The following is an 18,560-nucleotide window of genomic DNA, read 5'->3' as shown; positions in this document are numbered from 1 at the left end:
AGCACACCAGTTTTGCATAGTTATGCCATGAGGAAAACACGGTGATTGTCTCCTAACCTATCCACCGAGAACACCTGGTGTCTGCTGCAGTCAGCAAGATAGTATGTCTTCGATCGCGGGGAACACCATTAACAAATCATCAAATAGGTTAGATCAGATTGGAGGGGGGGGGGGGGTGTAATTAATCTCTGTGGTCAGCCAATGGTGTGAATGATACCGCCCACTCACTTTGATTGACACGGGTGCTGAAGCAGAAATGTAAAAGGTCAAAATGAAGTGTAAAAAGCAATTGGGAAAAGTCGAAATAAATAATTAAATGTAGAAACATTTATTTATTTAGATATTTATGTATGTATTTTTTTGGGCATAAAATATCCTCCATACTTCAGTATCGTTTGCACTTATTTAGTCCACTTTCTGTATTATTCTTGGCAGACTAAAGGAGTGAAATATACACAGCAAGCCCTATCTTCAGCAAATGAAATGACATTGCTACTCAGGATCATGTGTTAAGTCCTACTCAGTATCCAGTTTCCCAGAGAGGAGATCATTCAAATGAACCCCCCCTCTGTTCCTGTCAGGTCGCTGTCACTGAGCAGGACTGAAATCCCGCTCCTCCTTGCGGTGCTCTCTGCCAGCACTATGATAAAGCAACCAGGTGGCCTCCACGTACCTCCATCGTCACACTTCTCTGGGGGCTTGGCTTTCTTAGCCAGACGAGGGTCGAGCCAGGTGGTTGTTTTTGTGTTGTGGCTATGGAGAGAAGGAAAATGATATACAGCACGTCATAGTAAAAGACTCATTGAAGAGCTATTTTATATTTCAATTGACATGAATCAAGAATGGAATACAGAATGCAATACAAACAGGATTTCTATGTGATGCACTTTCCTAATACATCTTGGACTACTCTTGTTAAAGTGAATACAAAAAAAAAAACAACTACAATGCTGCGATAATTTGTTACATTTGATTTATGTATGTTCTTTTCTATACTTATCAATTGTACTGATACAGTTGTTTATTATTATTATATTTATTTTGGATACTCCATTTTGGTCGCAGCACAGTTAGAAAGTTACCATGTAAAAGGGACAACAACCACCATTACAAAATAGCTCTGTGCTCTCAGCTCAGCCTCAGAGACAGCTGGACTCACTCGATGAAGTAGACCATCCCTGACTCAGTGTAGGCCATCTCCCAGTTCTTGGGTAGAGGCTCCTGGTTCTCATCTCTTGGCAAAGAGTTCCAGAATCTGAAATCCATGGAGCTGTTCGACTGAGTATAACTCGGGACGGTCTTCCTCCATTCAGAAGAATCCTTGTCCTCTGAAAAATGTCATTTTAATACGAATAATAATATAAATAAATAAATATTCCGCTGTACTGCAGTGCATTGTTTGCCAGTCTTGTACTGATTGTCGGGCTGATGACAACTCTGTTTCTATGACTCCGCAACCACAATATTTCAATCCTCTTAGATCAATACAGTGAACCTGTATGTGACATACAAATCTACACCATGTGATCTGTTTAAATCACCAACTTTTTTCCTCAACTCTGTTTGCCTGTCTCAATATTTAGAGGGTAGTACACACATACAGTTTCCTGAACACAGCAACTTTGATGTGTCCAGAAATTTTAGGACAGCACGTTATTTGTTTTCTTTAATAAGCAATTCTTATAATAGGGTTTAATCCCCCAACCCACACAGTTTCTGAATAGATCACTGATGAGAAGGCAGTCTGTTAAATAATTGCAGCTTTGATGTACGAGCCCTTAGGCCCCGGTGGAAACTGGGAAATAGTTTTCTCATGATTAGCGATGGCTGCTCTTGTTACAGTAGAAAGAAGTGAAAGTAAACCTCACATTAGGTATGGATTCAAACTGGCCTGGTAAAGGGAGGAGGCCTTACCAGTGCTGCACCCATTATAGAGGGGTCAGGTAAGGGTAACACAATGATTTAAATCTACAACTAAAATCACAGAGAATGTGGAGCAGGTGAATGAATAAATGGACTGACCCAGGACCCCGTTGACCATTGCTTTGTCCTCGTCCTCTTCTTCCTCCGGCGCTGTACTATCGTTCCGCTCCATCTTGCTGACTGAGGTGGTTCGTTTCCGCTGGACCTCGCTGCCAAACTCCTCATCGAACAGAACCTGGTCCACTAGGTCCGGCTGTATGGGACTGGGTTCGGCAGGAGGCTTCGGGGTGCCATAGTAATTACCTGACAGGAAACACACACAGTTACAGCACTGACTCCCCCAACACTCAGTGGTCAGTTTTGGGGAGATTATTTTATCAAGGATTTTTTTTTTTGTTTTAACTTTGCATTGCTTTCCAGTGCACGCAACGTACAGCATTACAGACAGCCTCGGAGACACTGTCTGTAACTCAAGAGAGGGACTGCAATACAAATAATAACTCAAATAACTGAATGCTGGTGATCTGACTTTGATGACTGCACGCTTTGTTTACAGAGGAAGTTTTAGTTGCAGGGACACTAAATTATCTCTGCCAGGGTGTAGCATGTTTGAAAAACAAGGGAGTCATGTCCATGAATACCAATGCCTGTTGCATCACTCCGATCTAAAAACACCCGCACTGGCACATTTCCAACATTATTAGGGAAAAATGAAAATGGAAAGAATTTGCTTTTTTTCCCCACAGATTACTTCATTACAAAAGATTCCAGCAATGGAAAATGTTAGGTCAGTTCTTTATTCCACACCGTTTTCCAAACATCAAGAGACACTGACTAACAGGTCATCCTGAAATGGTTCATAGTTAAGAAAGATCTGCTGGGTTCAGGGTCTGATAAGTTGCTGGTAAATGTTATAGAAAACAGGTCCTGTTCAAACAAACATTTACTCCAGGGTTGGTCAATATAAATCTATTTTAAAAGTCTGAATTCTGTCAATGAAAGACTGCACTTCTTTGTACTTTATATTCAGTTTATCAACTCAGCATTTCACATGCACCAGATTGGGCACTCTCGCAGCCTGGGACAGAACTAGAAAAGAAATGCCTACCAAGGGTAAACCAAACACCTATTTTTAAACAACATTATTGTTTCTTCAAAAGGCATACAAGGCTAGTGAATGATCCCATGCACCAGCTAATTGTCTGTCTTTGATTAAATATGAATTTAAGTACATAACACCTTAGTCTCATCAGCTGTGCCAGCTCTGTATGCACAGTGTCTGCAAACAGTACAACGAGAATCCTAGGAAGCCTCATTAAAATTTAGCTGCTGTTTAGGGCCAGTGCCAATTCACACTCATTTGGACCCTCCTGAGATTTTAATTCTGCAACATTTTGCACCTACTTTACACTAAACAAACATTTCCCAACAGGAGCCCTACTTACCCCACACCCCTTTATAAGAATGCTTATTCACTGTGAAACACAGGAGCCCTACTTACCCCACACCCCTTTATAAGAATGCTTATTCACTGTGAAACACAGGAGCCCTACTTACCCCACACCCCTTTATTGTCAAACACAAGGCTGCATTTCTGGGACTCAGGCCGCTCCCCTGATTTGTGGCTCAAGTAATTTCTGCAAATGGGCCCTTTGCTAAATTAATATAAAGCGGGAGAGCTGCTTTGGTGCTTGCTGACTGTAAACATCAGAACTGGCACCTCTTCAAATAAGAGATTCAGGTTAATAAATAAAGCATTAAAACCAGGTAATTTTCCTTCCTGCAGACATGACCTCCAAACTGAAAGGTGACCACACCTACCACTTCACCATTCCATTACTATATTTTTCAGAATATTATGTGCATTGGTGTATAATTCTATAAGAGGAACTCAACACACGTGCCCCTTAGTTTACATTAGAGACCAGCAGGGCAGGACAAACAGTCCAACACATGAACCTGAACACTGCAGCAGGCCTTCAACATTACCGAGAGATTAGGAGTGAAGGGCCAGGTCAAATAGACAGGGCTTGAGCTTCAATTGAAACCACCTGAATTGTGGAACTTGTGCGTGTGTTCAAGTCCACATCACAGCCACTAGGAATCCAATGCAGGTACAGATGCTCGACTCACTCACTGCTGTTTCGTTCACATTTGGAATCACTGTACTCTGTTCCGCTGGCCTTGTAAAACAGCTATGAAAAAATGTTTTCATCCTATCATGTGGCCATATGAAGTCCTGGCAGCAAGCCCTCTGACATGCATCTGTTTTAGATACTCTGTGGAAATATGTTATCTCTACTACTATCGCCTCTCCTTCCCTTCACAGCTCAATTAGAGCTGAAAGGAGCTCTTATAATTCATGTGTGTAACTAACAATGGAAGAGTTGAGATTGTGTTCAGTTTCCCCAGGCTAAGGGTGCTGGGTTAATGTTCTAATGCAAAAGTTCAATAGACCCTCATGGTGTTTAATACAAACAAGAGGAGGCCATTCGGCCCATCTTGCTCGTTTGGTTGTTAGTAGCTTACTGATCCCAGAATCTCAATCAAGCAGCTTCTTGAAGGATCCCAGGGTGTCAGCTTCAACAACATTACTGGGGAGTTGGTTCCAGACTCCCACAATTCTCTGTGTAAAAAAGTGCCTCCTATTTTCTGTTCTGAATGCCCCTTTATCTAATTTTGAATGCTTGAATCAGATCGCCTCAGTCTTCTTTGTTCAAGACTGAATAGACTCAATTCTTTTAGCCTGTCTGCATACGACATGCCTTTTAAAACCAGAATAATTCTGGTCACTCTTCTTTGCACTCTTTCTAGAGCAGCAATATCCTTTTTGTAGCGAGGTGACCAGATTAGGGAGTTAACCACTCCCTAATCCATGTGCATGCATTTCCTTGAATCCCTACTGCGTTCCGTTTGAGAATTCATGTTTTATGCAGGACTTTGTCAAAAGCTTTCTGGAAGTCTAAATAAACCGTGTCGTATGCTTTGCAATTATCCATTGTCGATGTTGCATCCTCAAAAAAATCAAGCAGGTTAGTTAGACACGATCTCCCTTTCCTAAAACCATGCTGACTGTCTCCCAGGATACTGTTACCATATAGGTAATTTTCCATTTTGGATCTTACTATAGTTTCCATAAGTTTACATATAATAGGAGTCAGGCTTATTGGTCTGTAGTTATCTGGTTCGGTTTTGTCTCCCTTTTTGTGGATCGGAATTACGTTTGCAATTCTCCAGTCTGTCGTACAACCCCTGGTCAAGAGACTGTTGCATGATCTTATTTAGTGATTTGTAAATAACTTTTCATTTCTTTGAGTACTATTGGGAGGATCTCATCTGGCCCAGGGGATTTGTTTATTTTAAGAGCTCCTAGTCCCTTTAACACTTCTGCCTCTGTTATGCTAAAGTTATTTAAAACTGGATAGGAACAGGTCGACATGTGGGGCATGGCGTCCATATCCTCCTTTGTAAAAACTTGTGAAAAGTAATCACTTAATATATTTGCTATTTTTTTCTCTTCATCTATAATTTTGTCATTTTTATCTCTTATACAAAAAAAATTATACAAAATAAATGTGACTGACTGATTGATCTCTTAGACATTTTACCTCCTCCTTGAATGTTCTCTTGCTGTTATTATATTGGAAAGACTTTTTGGAATTGGTTTTGGCCCCCTTCGCAATGCTCATTCTCTTGGTGTTTCTAACTTCCTTTTTGACTTGCGTTTGCAGTCCCAAGTACTCTTTCTGTGTACTTTGTTCTTGGTCCCTTTTAAACGCTCTGTAAAGTGCCTTTTTTCTCTGAATATTTTTTTTAATTGATCTATTAAACCATTTTGTTTTAGATTTTGATTTGTCTACTTTTGGTATGTAATTGCTAACACCAGATTTAACACCTAGGCTACAAGACTATTTTTGATGTATAGCACTACCCCTCCACCTCTTCTCTACTGCCTGTCTTTCCTATATAGTGTATACCCACTAATATTATATTCGTCTCCATCACTCTCGGATAACCAAGTATCTGTAACACCTATCACATTGTAGTTACTTGTTAGTGCAGTAGCTTCAGATTCTATCATTTACATAAATACATTTAATGGCTATCTAATCGGAGTTGTTGGCCTTGTTTTGATGTGGTCTACCTTCTGTTTTTCAGTTTTCTCAGCCTTCACTTCTAGTTTAAATGCTTCTGAACCTCCGAGGATCCTTTCTCTGAGTAGATTGGTTCCCTTTTTATTTAAGTGCAGTCCGTCCCACCTATATAGATAGTTCTTGTTGTAGAATGTGCTCCAATGTTCAAGGAAGGTGAAGCCTTCCTGTGTGCTCCACGATTTCAGCCATGCACTGAGATTATTTATTTCCAGCTGTCTGTATCGTCCTTTGCAAGGTGCCAGCAGTATCCCCAAAAATACCACAGTTTTGGTTTTGTCTTCTAATTTCCTTCCTAGCTCTCTGAATTTGTTTTGCAGGGATTTTGTTTTGCTTGGTTTCAGCTAAAAGACCACTTCAGCGTTGTCTTATTGATTAGCACTATGTATAGTACAATCAGCAAACACAATGGCAAATACTGACAACCTAAAATATGACAGAAGTGCCATGTAAATCAATGTGCATAGAACAGCTCCAGGATTCATTTATGAATCTGATTGTTTCTCAGACCTGTTCTGAATGCAAAACTAACCTTGAATTTATGCTACACAATCTCACCTCATCAATCTCTGCATGGTATAATAAATGTCAATAACTGACTGTGGGGAAAGTCAACTTTGTTGAGACTCTTACTTTAGTTGATCTAGTTTTTACACTGGGAAGCACTATTTGCATAGCAGAAAAGTGGATCTATTTTGGAATGCTTGATTTTAATGTTGGCATCTTGCCACCAGGACATATCTGGGCTCAACTATTTTCACTGGATGAATGGGGGATAAAATCGACTTGAACCTGCAGTTTCTCTGTAATTTATAGTTTTATTTATAAAAACTTTCCTACAGTGATAGAAACTAAGCTGTTCCCTCCTGCTGCTAACCAGGCTGACGAGCAGAAGTTCCCTGCCCACCAGGTCATGTGATCAGCTTATCAGAGACACTCTCCTCTTTCAAAGTCCACCCTGAAGTACGTCAGGAAGAGAAACAAGCCTCCTTCCTTCAGAGGCTCCTTGGGGCTTCACCCCCTGGAGACAGGAAGAAAAGGCTAATACAATGAGTCCATGTCATGTGTATAAGCTGCAGGCTGTACAGATCAGATATGAAGCCATCTTGCAAGGTAGTCTTGTGGTATGGAGATTCTAGGCTTGAATCCCATCTCCTTAACAAACTGAACTTTTTTACTGATGCTTCACAATGCTTACATATGATACACACCTGTTTGCACACAAACCACCATTCAACCCCAGAACTATTCATAGAACAACGGAGATTAGTGATGCATTTATACTTTTCAACAGAGTACAGTCAAAAGTCAGTCGAAGCCTAATTACAATTCAGGGATATACTTTCAGCAGCTTTTAGTCAGCTTTATGGCTCTGGTAGCCTTGGGGAACATCAACTGTAGCTCTTTCATTTTCCTTCAATTAGGCAACTGTCTGGAGACATTGAGGGGAGACTAGATTCAATTCAGTGCTTAATTAAGTCTGTTTTATCTACATTTGAATAACACTGTATAGTTATGTGCTTAATAGCCCATATTCAGGTATGCAGAGATAAAAAAATATTCTGGACCCTCAATGGGTCCTATTGAGCTCTACCTGTGCAAACTGATAGGCATTTACCAAGACAGTGCCAGCACACTAAAATCAGCCACTGTGATTGATTTGAACTGTTTCAAAGAACTGTTTACATAAAAAATCAAAGCACTCTGTATTGTACCACTCGCAGTCTTTTTTGCTGTCTAGATGAAGCTTTTTTTTCAACATGAGGAATAAAATTAGAGAGTCAAAATGTTTTGTTTAAATTTTGTGCCACTTAAATAGAATATAAAAGAATGTTATCCTTACAAAAAAGTAATAAAGTATTAATGCTGCTGTATTTTAGAAGCAAAAACTTTGCAGTAATACCTGTAAAATACCCATAATACTTATGCAGTAGTGAGAGTTTAAGGCTAAGCTGACAGGCTGTCAAAGCTGCCTAGGCCCTAGTGTATGGCGGTCTTTAGGAAGACCCAATGTATGCATGAGACACTTCTTTTCACAGCCCATGAAATGGGTTACCTCGCCAGAGTTTCAGATCAATCAGCTGCTAGGAACCGGACAAGCATTGATAAGCCAAATGGCCTCCTCTCATTTGTAAATGTTCTTATGTTCGAATGATTGCAATCAGCCAACATACCATCATATGTTCCACTCTCCAGCAGAGCCCCACTATCCTCCAGGGTCCTGAATTCCCCAACACTGATGAAGTTGTAGTCCACTCCTGGGACCTCCCCGTCCCTGGGCTGCCTTGTAGTGCCTGAATGAATAACAGAACAGCAGAAACAGCATCAGACAGCTAAGCAGGCCTCAAGGCTTCATCTTTGTGAAACAGCATCAAACAGCTAGCAGGCCTCATGGCTTCATCTTTGTGAAACAGCATCAAACAGCTAGCAGGCCTCTTGGCTTCATCTCTGTGAAACAGCATCAGACAGCTAGAAGGCCTCATGGCTTCATCTTTGTGAAACAGCATCAGCTAGCAGGCGTTACGGTACCTGGAGTCATTGCCCTAGTACGGTGAGCGAAGTTTCAGTCATGAATCGGAGGAGACGTGATTGAACTAGCTATCGGAGGGGGCGGGGCTTAGGGTACTTTAGGGGGACGTGACGCCATAATCGGTTCCTTTGTTGTGGTTAATGGGAGGAAACAAGGACGGGAAACGTGAATGAAACAGTGTTTCATTGATAAAAACGGTTGTGTTTGTCTTCGCCAGACGGCTGATAGAAGCCGGGAGCTGCAGCCAGAAGCCAGCCCGGACCTGAACGCACAAAAGCACCAGCACTCAGAGCACCGCACCTGCACCAGAGCACACAGTCCGGAGACATGTTGTTTGTGACTGTGTTACGTGTTTTGTGTTTGAATTATTATTTCGGGACTGCAACCCCTTGTTTTTGGCGCTTGCAATACCCATTGCTGGGTAGAGCCAGCTTTATTATTTGAGTCCAGTTTTCGCTGGCAATACCCATTGCTGGGTAGAGCCAGCTTGATTATTTAAAAACCTCATCAAGGAAATTAAAGAACCTGACCTGTGAACTTTGTGTTTGTCCTTTGTCTGGAGCACCTTGAATCACCTGTACACCGGAGCACTACAAACCACTTTGCCACATAGTTGCACTTATAAAATTGCATGAGCTCCGTAGATCAATTTAGCAAAATCAATAAATGTCTTAATGTTTAAAGTGGCAGTAGAAATTCTGCATTCCCTCCACTGATTTCAATACTCTTTTAACTCTGCGCAGCCCTAGAAAGAGGAGTTCTTAAAACTGGCTGGAATCAGGACTCTAACCCTAAAAGACAAGCATCCCTGCAATGTGTCCGATTCACGGAGCCACGGGTCCCGTCTATCCCTGGCTAAACGTAATGAATTCCACAGAGTGGGCTTGTATTCCTCCCACCAATGTACAATATCATCCCCTCCAACATTACCACTAAACCAGGCTCTTGAGAAATGAGATAAGCACCAGGAGATTTGCTTAGCCTCATGTTTGTTACTATTTGAAAGAGAAAGAAATCAGAGAGCGGTGAGTTGTTCACTGCACTCTGTTGCTTCCAGTGAGAAGTCCTATCATTTCAATCTGACACAGACCTGATTTCCAGACATGATTTGTATTTATTCTTTGTCATGGTTGAGCCTTTTTATAGAGATCCCTCAGAAACACTGCAAACAAGCAGCTCTGGTCTAGTTAAAAGCAGCAGTGGTCTAAAACAGGTGTCAAGAAAACTAAATGAAATAAAATAATATGTAAGCACGGGGTTGCACAGAATTAGTTCACGTGCTGGGATTCAAGTAAATAATTAATTAGTAATTGAATCCCGGCACAACAGACTGTCACACTCCTTTAGACAGAGACATACGTGCAGACATTGTGCTAACTCCCATTCCTGCTTCTGGATTTGAAGATTGTGCTCAAGAGCAGTAAATGAAGAACAGCATGCCCTTGTCAAAAGCAATCAGGCGGGTACTGGAGCACAAACACCTCACATCCCACTGCAGCTTTAATGGCAGCTAATAACTTGAACAAGGAAAGACTGATAGATCAAGCAGCTTACAGCTCCGTCAACCCCTTCAGCAAAAGGAGGATAGGAAGAGCGTTACCTTTTTTAAACAGATCCTGGATTATTTATATTTTGTGAATAATTCATTTGAGAAATGTACTGTTTAATACACTACAGTAATGCACCCTCATTGCTTTGAGCATGGAGTGTAATACAGCGCTGTCCCTTTATAAGGCATCTCTTTACACCAAGGAACTAGTTATAATGCTGCATGGGTGTGCTCTCATTTGTCCCATAATGCTATTCCACAAGCACTTTCATTCTCTATAAGACAGAACACAAGTAGCAGGGTCTCACAACTGCGGCTCTTGTAAAGGGGAGGCACATTCGTGGAATTGGAATATGCAGGATGTAGTGGAGTATGCAGGATGTAGTGGAATATGCAGGATGTAGTGGAATATGCAGGATGTAGTGGAATAATATGCAGGACGTAGTGGAATAATATGCAGGATGTAGTGGAGTATGCAGGATGTAGTGGAATATGCAGGATGTAGTGGAGTATGCAGGATGTAGTGGAATATGCAGGATGTAGTGGAGTATGCAGGATGTAGTGGACTATGCAGGATGTAGTGGAGTATGCAGGATGTAGTGGAATATGCAGGATGTAGTGGAATATGCAGGATGTAGTGGAGTATGCAGGATGTAGTGGAATATGCAGGATGTAGTGGAGTATGCAGGATGTAGTGGACTATGCAGGATGTAGTGGAGTATGCAGGATGTAGTGGAATATGCAGGATGTAGTGGAATAATATGCAGGATGTAGTGGAATAATATGCAGGATGTAGTGGAATAATATGCAGGATGTAGTGGAATAATATATAAGACGTAGTGCACTCACAGGGTATGGTCCTCAGGTAGAGATTGTCCCGAATCACCTGCTGAAGCTTGTGGTCCAGGGAGCCTTTCTGAAACTGCAGGCTGAGGTAATGCCGCAGGTCACTGTTCAGGACTTTACCTGCAAGACAATAAAATGAGCATTGACTTCATTACTGCAGTCTGAGTTACCCTCCCAAACTGTTTTGCTTCTGGCTATTTCCCAAGGTGCACATTTCCATACAAGTCTGTCCTGTCCTTCAAAGCAAGTTGGAGACAGTGCAGTTTGAGTCACAATGCCAAAGCTGAACCGCCTAGGAAAGGTAGCGAGCCCCCCCTCATACACTCAACTGATATAAACAAGCAAAGTAGAAGGGAAGGTCATTCAATTGTTTTCTCATTCATTAGTTTGCAAACTGCACTGTTTTCTCAACACGTACATAATGGAACAGGAACATATTTCCAAGTTTCCACTGAAAGAAAAAAAGAAACACAATCCAGCTCTGTAAATAATCAACATTTGGTCACATTGCCAAAAACAATACCCAGAAATGCATTGTTAGTTTCTTTTTCTTTTTCTTTTTTTAAAGGATGCACAGATATCCATTCTGTGTTCAATATCAATCTCATGATCGCTTACTTTATAAAAGTGTTTTCTTTCTATATAAAAATGCATCTATAGGCTTGAAATCCCCCCCCCCCAAACATTCAAATGCATATCCAGTATGCTTGGTGATGGGATGTTTAAATATTGACAGTAGCCAAAGTGTTGCTGCAGTTACATTTGCGGAGGGATGGTTGCTTGCTTTCACTGGTCTGAATTATCATCTTAATAAATATCCCCTTTCAAAGTAATATTGAAAGTCACTTAATAATAAGCACTGTCTGATGCCTGCACTGATTTAAAAGCAAGGAACTCATTACTCAGCACAGAGCAGTGGCAGCCAGAGAGCCACTGCTCTCTGCTGAGTAAGAGAGGAGGGGAGGGGAGAAGAGGGGGAAGAGAGAGAGTGAGAGAGACAGAGAGAGAGGGGGGAGAAAGGGGGGAAGAGAGAGAGAGAGCCAGACAGAGACAGAGAGAGAGGGGGGGAGAGAGAGACAGGGAGAGAGAGAGAGAGAGAATTACTAAGCTTTATTAAATGGAACACAAATCATTAATGAATCACTGTATTCACAAATCCTCCATTACAAAAATAAAATGCATAAACACAAATTGAAAATAAACAGAACACTAATGTGCTTCAGAGTTTATTTTTAAACATAAGGGATGGTCTCACCTAACTCCAAGCCTCTATTAAAAAAGAAATATGAGTGAGCTCCTGCGTTGCGCATCCAGTAAAGGCGCTCCGCGTGGAGTGCAAGATGCGCCCTATAGCCTCGACGTCGCCGGTTTGAGTCCTTTGCCGACCGACGATGGGAGCTCCCAGGGGGTGACTCACAATTGGCCGAGCGCTGCCCAGGGGAGGGAGGGCTAGGTCGGCCAAGGTGTCCTCGGCTCACCGTGCACCAGCGACCCCTGTGGTCTGGCCGGGCGCCTGCGGGCTTGCCTGTAAACTGCCTAGGGCTGCGTTGTCCTCCGACGCTGTAACTCTGGGTGGCTGCATGGTGAGTCTGCAGTGTATTTAAGCGGGCGGCTTACAGCACACGCTTCGGAGAACAGCGTGTGTTCGTCTTCGCCCCTCCCGAGTCAGCACAGGGGTGGTAGATGAGCCTAAAAATAATTGGACACTACTAAATTGGGGAGAAAACCATAAAAATAACTGGCGACTACTAAATTAAAAAAAAATTAAAATATGAAAAGAAATGGGGCACAGTTTCTGGCAGGGAGTCCAAAATGTGTTGCCTGTCCAATGAGAACGGAACCATGCAGCATGCTGCCTGTCCAATGAGAACAAGACCACGCAGCATGCTGCCTGTCCAATGAGAACGAGACCACGCAGCATGCTGCCTGTCCAATGAGAACGAGACCACGCAGCATGCTGCCTGTCCAATGAGAACGAGACCATGCAGCATGCTGGGTTTGGAAGTGGCACACTGAACTTTAGTTGATATTTCTTGGTCATGTCTGGGTTTTCTCTTATTATGCAAATAGACTTCAACAAAATGAGAACAGACAAGCCTGGGAAGCAAACCCTGTTTCTAATTTCATGGCAACTCCAAATATGGGAATCCCAAGTGTGAAGTTAACAATACAGAGCTTTTACTTTTCACTCTGAATACAGAACCCCCACCCAGCCCTTTGTATCTTACAAGCCTGTCTTTGTGACACTGATGTCAGGTATCATTAGCAAACCCGTCATACAGTTCACTACCCACAGCCTCTGTCCCGCAGACATGACTGAGCCGGAAATAGGAGGCACTTTTTTACACAGAGAATCGTGGAAATATGGAACCAACTCCCCAGTAATGTTGTTGAAGAGATTCTGAGATCAATAAGCAACTAACAACCAAACAAGCAAATGGCCTCCTCTCGTTTGTAAACTTTTTTATGTTCTTATTACTGGCCCATCTTTTTGCAGGGAAGATACAATGCGACCCATTGTACCTAACTGCTCATCTCCACATTAGAGCATTTCTGCCAGGGCTCACTGAGCTGTGCAAATTGATGTAACGAATAGTCTTACGCTGGACAAAGCACGTATTTCTCTCTCTCTCACACACCCATACCCGCAGGCACACGCATTCCTATCATTTTACCAGGACTCTATATTCAAGTGTTATAAATGAGTGAAGTAAGAGCAAGGGTCCCATAATTCGTTTTCCACTTCAGTTTTTCTGTTGCATCAATAAATCTGAATACAAAAAAAAAAATTAAATAAATAAACAGAATTCTGAATTTTCAACGCGTAGGCAATGAAATTAAAGAGGAGTGTATTACAAAGATTCCCCTGGGAGGAAAATAAAAGCTCTGGTACATTAATATCTCCGTCAGGATTGCTGAGTTTACACTAAAATCACCACTGTCTAAACTACAATGTTACTAGCACTGCTAATCAGCTCCAGTGATGGTGATAACTACACTATTATTGGGAGAGGAGGGAAAATGTTGAAAGGTAATAAAAAAAATGAAATGTTTTAGACTAGCAAGACCTCCTTTGTGTGGCATTTGCCTGACAGAGTGGAGCACTAAAGTAGTTCATCCAGACACTAGAGGGGGTGTCACTGCAGAGCCTCCCAGTCGTGCTCCGTTTAGCTGACCACCTATTCTTTACCTTTGTTTGCAGTGCCTTGGCGCTCATAATGCAATGTCTTATGGAAGATTATCTTACCCAAGCAGTTGGTTAGCTACAGGTTTATAATATGTGCATGCAAGCACGTCTGTACTGGAAAACACGACTCAATTCACAAATTCAGCATGCAGTCCTTCCTGAGCTCGCTGCACAGGGCTGGTTAGAAATGTCCTTTGTCATTTCCTATCCTCTAGTACAGTTGTAATTCCCATGATTTTCACTGTCACAAGTTCAGTTTACACCCACTTTATGACCCTCAACTTCCATTTTATTTTCTACTGATTTTACTGTACTTTATAACCGCTCTTATCTGTAATATGATATTGTGTAATGTGACATTTTGTAACTGTAAGTCGCCCTGATAAGGGCATCTGCTAATAAATAAATAAATAAATAAATAAATAAACAAACAAACAAACAAACAACAACAACAACAACCTCGTCTCAACTATTTCACATGCAGAAGTTTAAAACATGACTTTGTGCAAATATGTGCTACAGTTCTTTACACACATACACGTGCTCTAAGGTTACTTTCTTCCATGAATATTGAAATGTATGCTGGACCTTTCAACAAGCGTCCAATCGGATTGGACCTCTGCTGAGAAGCACCTTTCTGACTGCTATTTTATGTAGCCTTTGTGAGTTTCTGTAAACGGGTAGTAGAAATGAGTTGCTTCACTCACAACACACACACACACACACACACACACGGTCACTGCCTCCCCTGCAGTGAGATCCCATTGTTTAAACAGCAGCGTCCCTGGGGCACAGCAGGACTCCGGCTGCCTTCAGCAGCATTCAGGCTGCAGGTTACCACCACCTTTACTTAATAAAGGGACAGAACTCTCATTGCCCTTATTCTGTATTGCACACATCAGACTCTCATTTCTAAATGCATGAAGCACACTCTGAACAGCAGAAAACAGAAGTGACTATTAGTTACCAAAATATTGTTTCACTCCCTAGTAAGACCCAAAACTATTGTATAAAGTACTGTATGCTCGACTAAGAAGAATGCATTGAGAAAGATGGAGACTGTGGAAACGTTGATAATCATGTTAACTAAAAGCAGCGATAATGCTTTCTTGTCAGGAATACTTGCCTAGTTTATCATACTTGTAAATGTTAACCAGTCTTGCTCGTCTTTAGCAGCTATCAAACTGTAATTGCCTTTTAATCAACATTTCCTCTTACTTGTCAATCTGCATTTCCTCGCTTACTTTTTCATTTTTTTGGTTTCCACAAATGTGTGAATACATTTCGATTGTCTAGTCAGATCTGTACCAGTAGTTCAGTTTTATATCCTTTATTAAACTCACCAATCACAGTCAAAGCCAGACATTGAATAGATTATCATGAGTTAGATACCCTCACTGGATGCCCATACTAGCCAAGTTTTAGTTGGATAAGTTGTTCTCAAGATCAGACTGAAAATGAGTGACATACTGTATGTACTTACAGACTGACACACAGGCATCTCCATCATCGGGCAAATATCACTGCCACCAGGGATATCCCCTCCTCCTCCACCCTCCCCCTCAACAGCACAAATGTATTCTGCATCAGCGGCTTAAATTCCATCTCGGGATTATGTGACGTCATAAACTAGGAGACCCTTATCTCGAGTATAAACTGTCACAGAAACACGAGAGGGAATTACCTTCCTTTAACTCACTGAAGCCCATCTATTATTATTTATAATACATGGATATTAGTATGTTTAATAAAAAAAAGACAATAAAACAGGTGTTAAGGTTCAAATTGCAAGTTAATTTAATGAATAATAATAACGGAAATATTAAAGAATCTTCAATATAATTTTCTTTTTGATAATGCAGGAGCGGTGAATTAAACTGGGTAGAAAATTAACAGTAAAAAATAAAGCATTTCTAAGGAAAAGGTGTTTAAATAGGTATGCTTTTTTTTCTTAGTTGCTGTCGAAGATTATTTGTCTCGCTTGCTTGTTTGGTGCTCCCGTTGGTAGAGGATGATTGTAAATCTTCAGAGATTTTTTAAAAGTGCCTAAAAACCACGAATTGTGGGTGTTGTCGAGTGATTGAAAACAAGACGTTTTGTGTTTGAAAGTGGTCGAGGTGCACAGGACTCAAACATGGGTCAAGTATAATCTTCTAGAGGAATATGCCAGTCTGACGTCACTACTGTGCTATTATGCCTTTTTTTCGAATGGCTCAGGGTGCAAATATTGCCTTCATCCATGTATATATATATGTATATATATATATTTTTTTTTTTCTAGATGGGGTTTTTAAGATTCATTCACATTTTTTTTAGCTGAATATTCACACCCGCAGTTCTCAAATGCAGACCTTACCCCACCTATCCTTTTTGTGCAATGCTGCTATGAAAGCCCAAGGCAAAGGCACTGCATTAAAAATAATCATTTATTTATAAAAGAGTGCTCCACAAATAACTGAATACCACACAGGCTACATTCTAAACCCTTGGTTCAGGGAGCTTATAAATAAGATTTATGTCATGCACTGTTAGTGCGTACCATGGCACCATCGGTTTGGTGAAACGCTCTGCATTCAATACTCCAGTGATCTTACCCTGCACACATGGTTTTTCAGATTAAGTAACGTATGAATTACAGGTGCTAAGGCATCACTTTGATTACTTGAGTGCAATTCAACAGACAACACAGTTATATAAAAATATGATAACAAGACCCCCCGGAAAGTAAAAAGGTGCTTTGCTATTTTTGGCACTTATGTAAGAACATGCGTTCAGCTTTTTTTCGGTTTTACTGAATAGAACTGAAACAAATGAAACGGGATGTTTGTACAGCGATGAAATATAAGTGCGTTGTCCTGTACGGCACTGCTCAAGCACGAGCTGGATCAGAGGAGACACTCCTGCTGCATCCCCAGTCGCATCGATCCATGAAAGTACACTCGTTTTATTCCAGTGCCTGAAACATGAAGAAATGCAATGACAGCTATTTTCCACATAGAAAGGATTCTGGAGCATTTGAGCCACTCTAGAAGCACATGTTTCATTAAGCCTTTATAGAAAGGAGTCTGGAGCATTCGAGCCACTCTAGAAGCACATGTTTCATTAAGCCTTTATAGAAAGGATTCTGGAGCATTCGCGCCACTCTAGAAGCACATGTTTCATTAAGCCTTTATAGAAAGGAGTCTGGAGCATTCGAGCCACTCTAGAAGCACATGTTTCATTAAGCCTTTATTGCTTTTGTATACGCTTGATATATGCTTAATGCGTTTACAACAGAACATTTTTCTATTGCAAAGAGTTTTTTTTCACTACTAGGACCCACAATTACTCAAGTCTTCTATCCAAGGTGAAATCCTCTAAAACTGGTTTACAATAGATGCCACTGCCCAATTCCAAATCCCAATTTCACCATTCTGCTTCTTAATGATGGGGCTGTTGCAGAGGGTTTAAATAATAATAATAATAATAATAATAATAATAATAATAATAATAATAATAATACTTGAGCAATGAGCACAAATGCTCCTAATAAAGCACAGGGGTTTGGTAGCCTGTGCTCGTTTTTGTAGTGTTGCGTCAGTTTGCAAGAAGTGAGTTGCATTAGTAATGCCCCCTAACTTTTAATTCCACTTTAATCATATGGGCTGCCCAGAACAATGTTACCAACACTACATCAAACAGCACTGCTGACTTTACCTACATTACAAAGACAAAACAACTCCTACACTACAGCAAATCTACTACATTGGACTCAATACAATACAAACTAGTGTAAGAAATGTAATGATCCCAGGAGAGTAACATTCTCCAAACAAGCAGCAAACGATTGCAACCTCAACCCAGAATGTCATATCTGGCCCTGGGAATGAGACCAGCCAATAACCATAGCCATGTACAGACCCCTTTAATCTTTTGTGTTCTAATGAAGGACCTCATTTTGATAACTAACCAAATGACAGTCTACACAAGGACTTGGTTCAGATGTCAAAGTCACAACAATAACAATACATCTGGTTACACTCTAGGCAAAACCACCTCTCTTTTAAAATGTCCAATATCTATAAGACCATGTAATCAAACTATGCTGTGCTGTATGTCTTCATAAACATTTATCTAGGTCTTTCATTACTCAAGAAAATATTTCATATGTGGTTTTTGGAGCTATACCAACCAAAGGCTATCTAAACTGAGAAATGTTTTTCCAGTGAAGGGCTCTGAACTCCTTAAATTTGGTTCTGCAGTAGCAGACTACAGACTAAGGGGGGGATTTTCAAACAATAACGCCAGTGTTAATTAACAAATCGTTATCATGTTGATTGATGACTGTTTTAACGATCGGCATGATTTGTGACTATTTGCCTTGTTTGCGAGGAA

General features: G+C 41.0%; 1 protein-coding gene across 3 annotated transcripts in view; it reads right to left on the bottom strand.

Moving 5' to 3' along the window:
• The window catches only part of LOC131696604 (membrane-associated guanylate kinase, WW and PDZ domain-containing protein 3-like), a 142,703-nt gene that overhangs the window by 47,364 nt on the left and 76,779 nt on the right, over positions 1–18,560 (bottom strand). For all 3 annotated transcript variants that reach the window (XM_059004119.1, XM_059004118.1, XM_059004117.1), the window contains exons 2-6: positions 11,003–11,119; positions 8,249–8,368; positions 2,023–2,226; positions 1,160–1,328; positions 674–753 (exon numbers count right to left, since the gene is read on the bottom strand). In XM_059004119.1, the coding sequence (XP_058860102.1) occupies positions 674–753; positions 1,160–1,328; positions 2,023–2,226; positions 8,249–8,368; positions 11,003–11,119 (690 nt within the window). The remainder of the gene's footprint in view (positions 1–673; positions 754–1,159; positions 1,329–2,022; positions 2,227–8,248; positions 8,369–11,002; positions 11,120–18,560) is intronic.

The sequence above is a fragment of the Acipenser ruthenus genome, chromosome 29 (genome assembly GCF_902713425.1).
Source record: "Acipenser ruthenus chromosome 29, fAciRut3.2 maternal haplotype, whole genome shotgun sequence".
Lineage (NCBI taxonomy): Eukaryota > Metazoa > Chordata > Actinopteri > Acipenseriformes > Acipenseridae > Acipenser > Acipenser ruthenus.
This window is presented reverse-complemented; position numbering and strand designations above follow the sequence as displayed.